Raw genomic sequence first — 13,335 nt, 5'->3', positions numbered from 1 at the left:
TTTAAAAATAATGTTAAGGAGTTATTCTTATTCAACTTTCCTCATCTTCAACGATACCTGTCGTTTTATTTTGGCAAAAATGTTTGTCATTTTAAATAATAGAAAATTATGTCATTTTAGAAGAGATAAAGACACAGAAAATTTAAATTTTAAATTAAAAAAACCACCCATTTTTTCTCTCACATGATTTTCGTTTTTCTGTGTCTACCTCTCTCTCTTAAATTGACATAATTTATATCATTTAAAAATGACAAACACCAAACTCTTTTATTTTATTTTGTACAAAATATAAATATCGTGTCATTTCAAATATTTCCTTTCACTACCAAACAAATCCTTGAATTTTTGTTACCAAAAAAAAAAAAAAATTCCTTGAATTTTAAAATTAAATCTAGAATGACATTTACTCCTTCAGACATGAACATAACGTGATTCCATCCCCAAAATAAGAAAAAAGAAAAAGAAAAAAAGTAACGAGTCTTCATCCTTTAGGCAAATTCTTCAACAAGGGAAAGAAAAGAAAGCCAAGGTAACAAACACAAAAGAGGGGAATGGAATTAGTAATATACAGAGAAAGCAATAAGGCCTAACCAGTAGTACAAAGCAAGAACAAGCAGAAGAAAAAAAAATAAAATAATTAAAAAAAACTAAAAAAATTAAAGGGGTGCACGGTTCAGATTCCACCATTCCGTGTATCCTCTCACCGTCTCACCTCACCGCGGATCCACCGTAGAAGGAGGATACCATCACTCACCAGATCTCTCTCTCTCTTAAGCATAGCTTTTCATCTTTCAATTCTCTTGTGGATCCTCTCTTTTCATTATCAAATTCTCGCACCATGAACGATTTCGATGGTCTCTTAGCAACCGATTTCGGGCTCAAACCCCAAGGGAAATCGGCGCCAATGGCAGCTTCCAAGGGATCTTCAAATTCCCTCAACTTCGATTTAGGTTCCCGATCCACTCGTTCTTCTAATTCCTTCACTGCCGATTCCGCTAATCAGAAGAATCCAAACCAAAACGCTGGTGGCTTTGACGATCTGTTCGGTGGCTCCGTCAAATCGGAGAATCGTGGACTCGATGCTCCCTTCGATTTGGACTCCATGTATCGGGGTTCCAGTGATTTTGGTTCCAAATCCGTGAATTTGCCTGTGTACGACAAACCGGTCTACGACGACGACATATTTGACGGCGTCCCGGGCCTAAAGAGCTCCTCTAAGGTCACATACGATGGCGTTTTCGCTTCGGGAGGGAGCTCCGGTGGTGCGTTTGATGATCTTCTGGGCGGGTTCGGTAAATCGAAGAGATCGGAAAAGGATGAGAAAGTTGCCACTGATTTTGATGATTTGATCCCTGGATTCGGGAGCGCTAAGCCTTCCAGTGATAGGTATGGATACAGTGTGTAGTTTTAATTAAGCTTGTTTACTTGCATAGTGGAATGCATTTTACTTGAAAGCAAAGTATGGATTTTTTTTTTTTCTTTCTTTCTATGGTAGCTCTTTAATGTAACGTTTAAGCTAGTGAATGTTGTGTAGTGAGACCTGAGGTTTATTGATATGAGGGAAAACCTATTCATGTGGTAAAATAACATGTGAAACTATGAGATTATAATAAGCTCGAAAGATGAGTGATAAATGCTACAATTGACTATAAATTTGGCAGAGGCCTTGTCTTCCTCCCTCCTAATCAAAAAAACCAGAGAAGTCACGGGGAGTTTCAAATTCTACCCTCTTTGTTTAAATGTAACATGCACAAAAGTATAACAGAATGTTTCGTTGAAGGGTTTAGAAGCTTTTGACAAAATATTGATTAGAATAGTGATGGCCTATTAATTGTGTTTAAACTTATTTGATGGAAAAATAAATAAATCGTTGGCAATAATCTTAGTGAAATTTTGGATTGTTTATGTAACTATGGAGTATGATCTACTAACTATGTCTTTTGAGATGCCTTCATGTAGCATTCTTCTATACTTCATAGTTCATCATACCCGTGAATATAAAAAAGTTCACCACCATGATATACTAAACATGTTATAAAATATTATTTGTCTGCTGATTATTGTTGTAATCAAACAAGGAATCATAAGCCTACTAATGTCATCGGTGGATTATTGTCTAAATATATATATATATATATATATATATATATATATATATATATATTTTTATCTTCTGAAATTGTTCTTAGTTGTTTGGAACAAAGTAGTTATTTGCACCGCAATAGCGCCACGAGCTGTTGTGCCGTATGGGCGTTGCGGTACCTCGCCGCAAGAAACCGCGCCGCATAGCTATAGCGGCTATTGCAATCGCATTTGTGGCCAAATCCCGGCCATATTGTTGTCAGGTAAAATGTCAATTTTGTTCTAAATTTAAATGTGTAACAGAAAATTTGTAAGGGTTTTTTAGTCTATCGGCGTCTCTCTCTGTCACTTCTTCTCTCTGTCACTTATGCTATCTCTGCCTTTAAAAAATGTTTCTTTTTGTCATTATTTCTGTTATATATCTATTCCGCTATTTCCGCAACCGTAACCCGCTATAGCGTTTTTTGGGGTTGGCTGCGACATGCCGCAATCCGTATTTGATAACTTTGGTTTGGAACTTGGAGGTAGCTATTCTGGAATATGCCTAGTTTATACAGGTTTCATTTGGAGGGGAAGGAGATACTTTTTGCTGATTATGTATTCTCTTCTCCTATGCTGGCACAAACTGTCTGTTTGGCAATGAAGATTCAGGTGTATTGTTTCTAGGAGCTCACTATTGTAGTTAATGCATTATTCTTGTTGAATAGGTCTGTCAAGCACATTGGGTGTGTCTTGTGCATTTTGAAATATCGGACTGAGATTATTGTCTGTATGATATCAATTTTCGTGGTAATCTATCCAATAGATATTTAAGTTGGCACTGCATCATTTGAAAGCTAACGTATAGTTATGCTTGCTGATTTTATTCATTAAAGTCGACAATTGAATGAAGCTCAAAGGAGTTTGGAAGAAGTAGAAGAGGCACCAATGAGCTGATTTTCTTCAGTGGTTTAATTTTTTGTACTACATTTTCAAATTGGGTCATTATAGGTGGACACTCCCGAGTCTCATGGGAACTTTTTGATACAAAAGAGCATGAGTGGCACAGATAAAATTGTGTTCCTAAATTACTTCAAGAATTTGAGAATGCCATACACCTTGGGAAGATTAAGTTCAACATTTTTGTTTCTAGCTCAAGTTTTAATTTTTTCAGTAGTAACTTTTGAAATGTCAGGTAATAATTTTCCTTTTCCATGAATTTCTATCTAGGAAGTGCATTCATCATTTTATCTGGTTGCTGATGTGATCAGGTCTATACAGAAAGCAAATTATTGAGTCTTATGACTTCATTGTTGCTAAGCATCTCATTTGGTTAAACTATTGGTTGATGTATCGTAATCATTTTACATATCGTTTTATTCACAGGCCCACTCCTGATATTGGTGTGTCATCAGAACCTACTGTCAGTGCATCTAAAACATCCTCCATTGCAACAGAAGACCCTTTCAATGTATTTGAATCAGCTTCCACCCCAGTGGATTCATCCTCAGGTCACTTTAAAGACCCGTTGGAAGAAATTAGTAAATTTACTAGTTCTAGAAGCACAAAAAATGATAGTTCGTCAAATTCTAATGGTGGATTATATGATGATATTGATCCCTTCGATGGACTTGGAAAATCTGTTCCAGCATTCTCATCAGAGAGAAATAGCAGGAAGGGTAGCAGTTCCCCGACTCCAATGTCAAACTCAAGTTCAAGTTGGACCGGAGATAAAGAATCAATTGAGAAATCGTCTGTGAGGAGTCCTGAGAGACACTCACAAAACAAGATTCCTGTTGAACATGATCAGGAGTTTCATCGAGCTCCATTTGACATGCCTACATATTCATCTGAATCTAATAAACCAGTTGGTCAAAGGTCTACTTCCCCTTCATATGATAATGATGGTTTTAGACAGGCCAATACTAAGGGGGATATGTCTCCGAGATTTGAAGAAAAGATGGAATCAAATGATGATATATGGCTGACGGTATCAGAGATTCCTCTTTTTACACAACCAACTGCTGCTCCACCACCTTCAAGACCGCCTCCTCCCCGACCAGTACATATCCCCAAGTCAGGAACAGCTTCATCTGCTTTTGCCAATGCCAGAAAGAAGGATAATGAATTTTCTTCTTTCCCAAGTTCTACTCGATTTTCTCAGGGTCCTAAATCTGCTCCTGCAGCAGCCAAGTTATCTCCTGCAACTCAGTTTGATGAACTAGAAGATTTCGCTATGGGAAGGAGTCGTGGCAATGATGATGAACATGGAAGTGGTCTTCTTGACGAAGAATTAGAGATGAACTCAGCTGCTGCAGCTATGAAGGAGGCTATGGATAGAGCTGAAGCTAAATTTAGGCAGGCAAAGGAAGTTAGGGAGAGAGAAAGTACAAAAGCTGCTAGAAGCAAAGAACCTGTGCAATTGGAAAAAGATGACATAGCTGTGCCAGAGGAGAGAGAAAAACAGGAAAGGTTAGACCATGAGCGGCAGCAAAAGGAGTGGGAGGAAAAGGAGCAAAGAAGACTTGAGAGGGAAAGGGAGGAGAAAGAAAGAGAGCGACAGAGACTTGAGAGGGAAAGAGAAAGGGCAAGACAGGCAGTAGAAAGAGCTACTAGAGAAGCACGTGAAAGAGCAGCTGCTGAAGCTCGACAAAGAGCTGAGAGGGCTGCTGTTGGGAAAGCTAATGCTGAAGCTAGAGAACGTGCTGAGAGAGCTGCAGTTCAGAGGGCACAAGCTGAAGCCCGTGAAAGGGCTGCTGCTGAGGCAAAGGAAAGGGCTGAAAAGGCTGCTGCAGAGGCAAAGGAGAGGGAAGCGCGGGAAAAAACTGCAGCTGCAAAAGCTGAAGCTGAAGTGCGAGTTAAGGCAGAACGTGCTGCTGTAGAAAGGGCTGCCGCAGAGGCCCGAGAAAGAGCAGCTGCGGAGGCTCGAGAAAGGGCTGCCGCCGCTGCAAGGATGAACCAACAAAAGAATGAAAATGATCTTGAATCATTCTTCAGCATGGGTGCACGAGCCAACAGTGCTCCAAGGCCTCCTAGGCCTAGCTCTTCAGTAAGTACCTATTAGTGTCAAAAATTATTTATACTAATATATAGTGGCCAATGCTTGGCTTTGGTGTTGGTCTCTTTCCATCATGCGCCATTTATCCTAAAACTAGGAAGTTATATTTAGTGGGTTGTTATTTTAGTCCTTCCCCAAGTATTATAAATAAAAAAGTATAAATAATTGACAAGGGGGTATATGTAGTTATTTAAAGTTTAAAAATTATTTTCATGTTTCAAATAAAAACAAAAGATGGATTGACATGCACGTTAACTCTAGTATTGTACTATTGCAAATTCTTTTTACTAATTTCCTGGACCTCTTTGCTTTCAGGACTCTGTATTTGATGCCCAATTTCAGCCAGATGCAACCCGGAAATCTACGGGTGTATCTTCAAACATTAAGAAAGCATCATCATCCACTAATATTGTTGATGATCTTTCCTCAATTTTTGGAGGTAGGGTTGCGGTTTGCAACATATTCATTATTGATGCACAAGTTGTCTGAATGTTTTGGTCTCAATGTGTAAAGCACTAATTCAACCCCAAAGCTTAATCTATTAGGTGAAGGCCAAATTAATAATTTTATATTATATTTCTCTTACTCGTCACCTTACACGAGCCCATTGGGTTTGAAAGGTGGATAATGCGTTAAGAAATTCCACAACATTCAATCGTTTAGGAATATAATGTGGGGCTTTGAGGATCGAACTTGTGACCACTTGGTCATAGAAGCTTGATATCATATTAAGAACCAATTCAACTCAAAAGCTTAAGTCGTTGTACACATTAATCGTTTGAATTTTTTGGTTCCAATGCTTACTTGCTCCTTTTGTCCATTCTCTTTTATGGTTTGAAGCTGCTCCATCATCTGGAGAATTTCAAGAAGTTGAAGGGGAAAGTGAAGAAAGACGAAGAGCTAGGTTGGAACGCCAACAGAGGGCTCATGAGCGTGCGGTATGTCTTACTGAATTTTGCTCCTTAACTTGATTTCTTCATTGTTTCTTAATGGAAAGAATAGATGAACAATGTACTCTTTTTGAATCAACTTGACATTGAATTTATGTGTAAGTATGTGCATTCTCAAAAAAATCTTTTTGAATTGGTTGTCTATGCTAATAATGATCATTATCCTTTTATACTAGGCAAAAGCATTGGCTGAGAAGAATCAACGAGACCTACAAACTCAAAGAGAGCAAGCTGAGAGACATGTAAGTAATTTCTTTTGTTGTTTTCCTTTTTATTTGGGCTTGGGTTTTTTTTTGCTCATACACTTGCATTGCACCCGTTGCATGTACACTATATATATCATGTTCATCCCAGTTAGCTCAGTAGATGCACAAAGGTCAGGTTATTGTTCAACTTACTGATTTTCTATTAAATTTTGGTAGGCCTCAGGTTTTTTTATTTTATTTTAAAATTACCATATACCTATACCTCTGTTATTCTCTCTCAAAAAACTGTTTTGTGAGTTGGGGAGGTTGAGATGGGATGAAAACAGGGCCTTACAATCCACACTTTTGCTTACGTTTTATATATTTAATGATGAAGGGATTCTTTTTATGATGGATGATGGTGGTTAGTTGGATTTTACTTCTCAGCTCTCTGTTAATTTGCTGAGTTTTTAATTTTATTATCTATTTTTTTCTATACATTGATTTCAGAGGCTTGGTGAAACACTGGATTTTGAAATTAAGCGCTGGTCTGCAGGAAAAGAGGGGAACTTGCGTGCTTTACTCTCCACCTTACAATATGTATGTGCTTTGTATAACCTCACTGAATTTTCTCCATATAATGCCCAGAAGTTTGTTGGTTTATGCTCTCTTCTTTCTTTTTTTATTTTGTCCAATGCTTGGGCCCAAATTTCAAGATATTGCATGCTGGATTTGTTTTGGATAATCTGTCGTGTGTCTCATCTGATCATCAGTCTACCTCCTAGGGCTAGAAGTGCATTGGGCGTGCTAACACTATATTGCCAAACTGATTTTATTTGTTTCATATGCTCTGATTATTACGGTTTCACCCAGTATTTCAATTTCCTCCATTAAATATTCATATTAGCTTTTTTCATCAGATATTTACTAACATAATACACATCTTTAGGGGGAAAAAAACCTGATTTTGCATAACATTTTAACGAAGTGCTTGTTATCAATATCGATTAGTCAATCCTGGTGAAACTAGAGTAAAAGCTACTTGCTTCCATTAATAAACTCTAAAAAGTTCCTGCATGTAAATCTTGAAGCAGCAAAACAGTCCCTTAATTTGTAGTGTTTTCTAGGTGACATTCTTTTTCTTCTATAATTTGTGTCTATCATGTTAACTTGTTTCCTTCATGAATGATGATCAGGTGTTGTGGCCTGAATGTGGTTGGCAGCCGGTTTCGTTGACTGATTTGATTACAGGCGCAGCTGTTAAAAAGGCTTACAGGAAAGCTACATTGTGCATTCATCCTGATAAAGTGCAACAGAAGGGTGCCACTCTTCAGCAGAAATACATTGCAGAGAAGGTGTTTGATCTACTCAAGGTATTTTGGCCTTTTTGTATTATTTCTACATGCTCTCTAATCAATGCTTCATAAAGAAAATAGTTGCCATTGACAAATAAAGATTAGGCTAACATTGTTTTGAACTTGAAGCGGCTTCTAAATGTGGGTTTCCATGTAACATTCTATGGCCAAATGATGTGCATGTAAGGGCAAGAATTGCAATATCTATATTATTTCATATAAGTAGCTTCCTCGTGAATAAATAATAAGTGGCTGGGTGTGGTTTTCTATAATGTGCTGCCTCTGCAGCTTATCAGTTTCTTATCCAGTTGTATCCACCTCACAATAAATCTGTTTGGTTTCATGATTTTGCTTTTTCTTTGTTCCTTGCTAACCTTGATTCATAACCTTGGGATGTTTTCCTGCTGGTGAGTGTCCACATGTTTCCTCGTCACCATCAATCTTTTTTCAGCCTAAAATAGTAGTTGTATTGAATGGGCATTATATCTTGTCATATAAGATGGGGCGTTTATTGTGAAGCAATAATTGAGTCAGTTAATTTTGTATCTTGGTCACTTGGGGTATTTTCTGTCCTTTCTGTTTAGAAAAGCTAAATTGGATAAAATATAAAATATGATATAATTAAAATTTTGATTTTAATGAACTGCAGTTAACTATGGTGAAATTTTTGTCTCTGTCCACAAATATATTATAACTTCCATTGTAGTTGTATATTGCAACTCAACATTTGAGTTAAGATTTTGGATTATTTGTGTATCCGATGCACCATTCTGTTTGTGCACTAACCAACAGGAGTTACAGTTGATTTGATATCGTCAAACTTGAGCAGCAGTATGTGTCAAGCTACTGTTTGTTCCTGTTGGTCTGGTGAACAGTGTTTTACATCATGTTGCACGCTATGTGATGTCTTCTCCATACATGGCTTTGAAGTAACGTGTAAATGCCAATTAACTACATGATACAAATATTGGGAGATCCTCACCCTAAAAGCTAGTTCAAGAAGTAGGAGAGCCCAAAGTCCATATAAACTCCACATTAGTCACCCATATAACCAATGTGGAACTCCAAGTCCCACCATACCTTAGAATAGGATCCTAACACTGTACTAATATATATGTCTCAAGTTGGGTTTGGTCTCATAGTGTCTCTAACATAAAAAATATCAATAAAAATAAAATTTGTGTTAGTCGTGATAGTCATTTGCAGTTTCATACTTCTATAGTTCTTCTCAATCTTTTAAATAAAACTAAGCTCAAAAGTTGATTGACTCACGTGCATGTCAATTTATATTGCTATGTCCAGAATACTACAATGCCTTTATTTTTTCCTAAAAAGTTTGATAATTTATATAACAGGAAGCATGGAATAAGTTCAATTCAGAGGAGCTTTTCTAATCTCTGATGAACTTAGCTTCTTCAAGGTAGTTTGCTCCACCCATTCTGTTGAGATGAAGGGGACCCCGCGACCCTGTTTCGGCTGCTCCCCCACTGCATATTTGTTTTGATTCAAAGTTATATTGCATCAATGGTAAAAAAAAATTGATTTCCTTTTGTGGCGTTAGGATGCCCAAAGTTTACACCGGCGAGCAATCTTTGATGTGATTGATGTTATTCCAGGGGGTGGTTGGGTTCTATACAAATGCTTATGAATGTAGCATGTTTTGTTGTAAAATATCTTTGTGGGCATCTCTGTCAATTTAATTCATTATTTCTGTCGAGTGTAAGAGGTCATGGGCGGTCTTTTTTTTTTTTTTGGTTTTGTTTATTGTTTTTTCAATTTTATTACTTGTGATATAGTATAATCCCCTGAATGTATATCACACCATCTTGTGAATTGACAGATGAAATTTTTCCATGGACCTACTTCGCACAAGCGTCTGCATGTTGTAATACCATATTTGGTTTCTAATTAGAATCCCAAAACCATGGATTGGGTAAACGATGGAAAGTGACAAGCTTTTGCTCAAATTATAATTCAGGGCTTTTCAATTTTGAAACTAAACGTACTAAATCTAAAATTATTTGTTATCAAAGGTTTTCACTCGACCATGGTCACTAGTGTCTATGTTGCTGTGACAAAGTTTGAAGTCTACGACTGAATCTAGTTATGGAAAAGTATCAAGACACTTCTCATTTGTTGTGTTTAGCTTTGTATTCAGTTGGTTGACAATATTTGGATGTGGTAGGGATGGGGATGGGGATTGAAAAGTGACTCAAACTTTTGTTTAATAGATTTTTCAGAAGGAAAATGGAAGGAAGAGAGATATGAGTAGTTCCATCAAGGCCCCAAAATCGGCCCTCCGGAATGGGGAATAAGTAAATTTTTATTTAATTGCAAGTAAACTTGAAGATTGTAATAAGGATAATATAGGAATAGCATTATTCAAAAGATAATGCTGCTCAATCCATAACTATCACCGCCCCAAGCAGTTTGTTCCCACGAGGCATAAGATGTTGGATGGGGTTTAATAGTTCCAGTTGAATGGTTTGTATTTCTTTTGGTCAAGCACGATACTGGCCTCTGAGCCAGCACCAGCCGCAACTGATACTATGAGGCAGACAACAGTAAACACTTGCAGACAAATCCATCTTACACCCCATTTTGGGATACTCTTCTGTTTAATATACATCTCCACCGGAAGGTAGACAGTCAAAGGCCAAAGCCACAATGCTCCAAGCAATCCCAAAACGTCATTGAAAAATGGAACCACCATTGCTATAACAGTGGTTCTGATAACAAAAACTGTTCTCCAAACTATTCTAAATGGGCTTAGATTGTAAGGAGGAAAACCAGGAATTGGAATCTTGTATTCCGCGTCAACTTTGGGCCATCTTTTTGTTGCCCAATTCTCGAAGAGGGCGAAGAGAGGTTGGGCATACACTTGGTATGCACCCACAAGGTGAATTACGATAGCAGCATTAGCAATATCAATAAACCAATATGGGTTATAAAAACCAAATCCAGACTTAGCAGATTCCCAGGTGCTGTGTCTCCAAAAGGAGAAGAGTTTTGGTGCTTCCGAAGCACATCAACTCAGTAGCCAGGATCAATCGAAATCAAACTATGATTGAGGAAAGAGAAAAATTATTATTTTTATCTAAATGTCAGTCCCTTAATGAAAAGAGCACATATTCCTGGAGCACTAAAATGCTGTCGTTACTCCAATACTTATCTTTGCAGCCTTCTTCATTGTTTTTGTTTCATATGGTGGAGATTTTATTGTGTCCTGTGTAGTCACAGTATTATATATTAAGGGATAAGTGTGTGTCATTATAAATGGTATAAGTTATGTTATTTTATAAATATAATGAGGTGTGACCTACATCTTTATTTTTTTAATGGGACTCACACTTCTTTGTGTCTATGAAATGACACAACTTGTATCATTTAAAATGATACACTTTTCCTATATATTAAATAGTTTCACTGACAAAATTTTCTTTTGTTTTTTTGTTATTTTTAAAATAGGAAAAAAATGGTGGACCTGAATTTCAACGAGAACAAAACAATATGAATAGGCGAAAGTCCCCCGTACTTTTTGGGCTTTTGTCACATTTTTTATGATTACTCCAGTGAGGCTACCCTTGAAAGTACTTGTTTCTGTTCCAGAGCCAATTAAACAAAAAATATTAGCCGAGGTTTTTTTTTAATTTTATCAAACAAATTAAAAAATGGAATAAAAGGAACTTTGATCACTGTGCCACGATTCCCAATACAATTTACCTGATGCCACAAGGCTAATTTTTTTTTGCCAAACTACCACAACTCAAAATGTGCTGGCAGTTGTAGCGGGTATGGTTTACCATGTGGCATATTTCTTGAGGCCACCAAACTTGCTGCTAGTTGCAGCAACTTTCGTGGTTAAAGTGCTCGGTCTCTTTTCTACAACAGGGACATGTGGCAAACAGACATAAACTCGTTGTCAGTTGCATCAAGTATAGTTTGACGTGTCAGAAAAGAACTTGCTGCCACTTACATCGAGTCTGCCACGTCTAAGAAACTGCCATTAGACAGAGCGAGTTTAGTGCTATATAAACCTCCTCCCACTTCCCCCCATCATACATCTTCGAGTTCAGTAAAACAATTCCTCTCATTTCTCTCGATTTGAAACATCCCCCTGTTTTTGTACTTGTTATTTCTTCCTCCCATTTTTTTTTTGTTTTAATTTTTACAAAATGAGTGACAACAATGATTCAGTAATTGCCATCGTGTACTACACTGGGAGGAGATATTTTCGTCCTAATGGTCAGGTTTTTGAAGGATATACAAAAATGTTCCTCATGAGCCCCCAATGTAGTTATAATGATATGAAGAAGACAATATACAAGAAGTTGAGATCACAAATCTCTATCTCGATTGATTGCTAGACGTGTCTTGGGTAAAGAAAGTTGGGTTCCCGTGGAGATTGTTGAGGATGAAGATGTCGTGTTAGTAGTAAATGGATTTCAAAATGATTGAGACTCCACATTTATTGAACTGTATGCGGAAGTAGATTCCGGTGGATAATCTAGCAGTCATCATTCCCTCCCTTCAATTCACTCCATTGAATTAACAGGGAGCCGCATTTTGATCCTAAAGATAGGTATGTGTTACCCCTACCACTCCCACCCTTACCAATGTGAATCGAAATGGTCCCTGCCCAAGATGAGTATGAATCGATGTGGCGCAGATCCGAGGAAGAGAATGACGAATGTGTTGTTCCGGAGACTTATCAGACACCAACATCGAGGGTGATTTCGATTTATGTCTGTCTACCACAATGTGTCATTCGATTCCTTCACCGAGCATTGTTGGAATGCATGACCCGCCAATAACAGGTTAGTAACTGTAATTAATGAAATTTTTCTAAACATAATTGTTGACTACATAGTTGATTTATTACTACACAGGTGTGCTTATACGAGTCGTTATTTGCATATTAATTTGGCACACTCAAATCAGGAGTTGCATGCAATGGAGGGAATGCAAGTACCAAATTGGCAGATGAGTCAGGAGTTGTATAAGGATTAGGTCTTTGAGTTCAAGAACGATGTGCGGATAACAATGAAGTAATTTTGTATGACGGACTATCATACAACCGTTGTAGCAAAAAGTGATATCACAAGATTGATCATAGTATGTGAAAATCACAATGACAATTATCCGTGGAGGGTGAAGGCACACATGAAAAAGGGCGGCACTAAATAGGTTATCGACAAATAGGTTAACGAACATACATGTGTTAACCAAACTCTTTCCGAATATCACAAGTAGCTGGACTCTAATTTTATTTGTTCAATGATCATAGGTTAGGATTGTGCGTATCTTGTTGGACCATCACAAAGTCAGAGAAAAGAAGGGACTACATGCCAGATCTTCTTCTCTATCACCTATTCTGAAAATGGCAGCCTCAACGATGGGAGCATGATGGCTCATGGGGCTTAACCCCAGCATAAATAGGCTAGAGAAGGGAACTAGCCAAATACCCTAAAAAGAGTTTTGTGTCCATTGCCATCACAGAAAACCAATGTCACACTAAAACCTACATTGATGCCTAACTAGACCCAATACCAATAGATGCCATAAGCCTAACTCAATATGATAATAGTCAAAATAATATAATTGAAATATTCATTAACCCGATTAATTTTAAAACACAAAACTAATTAATTAATATTGCCCACATAAAGGAAATTTTCTAACATTTATGAGATTTTTTTTACTTTGAACAAGGAGAGATTGCTCCA

The 13,335-nt window shown here is 37.4% G+C and overlaps 1 protein-coding gene and 1 pseudogene across 1 annotated transcript; one reads left to right on the top strand and one right to left on the bottom strand.

Moving 5' to 3' along the window:
- The first annotated feature begins 445 nt into the window (after positions 1-445).
- Positions 446-9,462, top strand: LOC133300646 (auxilin-related protein 2-like). Its single transcript, XM_061500220.1, has 8 exons — positions 446-1,386; positions 3,448-5,110; positions 5,435-5,558; positions 5,960-6,057; positions 6,246-6,311; positions 6,765-6,854; positions 7,451-7,627; positions 8,965-9,462. Exons 1-8 carry the CDS (start codon positions 839-841, stop codon positions 9,001-9,003), a joined length of 2,805 nt encoding a protein of 934 aa, XP_061356204.1. The 5' UTR covers positions 446-838; the 3' UTR covers positions 9,004-9,462.
- Positions 9,463-10,073: 611 nt separating this feature from the next.
- On the bottom strand, positions 10,074-10,799 carry LOC133300644 (amino acid permease 3-like; annotated as a pseudogene).
- Between the last annotated feature and the right edge of the window lie 2,536 nt (positions 10,800-13,335).

This window comes from Gastrolobium bilobum, unplaced genomic scaffold (genome assembly GCF_033153095.1).
Source record: "Gastrolobium bilobum isolate Gb01-03AN ecotype WA unplaced genomic scaffold, APGP_CSIRO_Gbil_v1 utg4554, whole genome shotgun sequence".
Taxonomy (NCBI): domain Eukaryota; kingdom Viridiplantae; phylum Streptophyta; class Magnoliopsida; order Fabales; family Fabaceae; genus Gastrolobium; species Gastrolobium bilobum.
The sequence above is the reverse complement of the archived record's forward strand: the minus strand, read 5'-3'. Positions and strand labels throughout refer to the sequence as shown.

Coding starts and splice junctions, on each gene's coding strand:
- LOC133300646 (XM_061500220.1), top strand. CDS start 839: ATGAACGATTTCGATGGTCTCTTAGCAACCGATTTCGGGCTCAAACCC. Junction 5,111..5,434: donor CTCCTAGGCCTAGCTCTTCA/GTAAGTACCTAT, acceptor CTTTGCTTTCAG/GACTCTGTATTTGATGCCCA. Junction 6,312..6,764: donor GAGAGCAAGCTGAGAGACAT/GTAAGTAATTTC, acceptor CATTGATTTCAG/AGGCTTGGTGAAACACTGGA.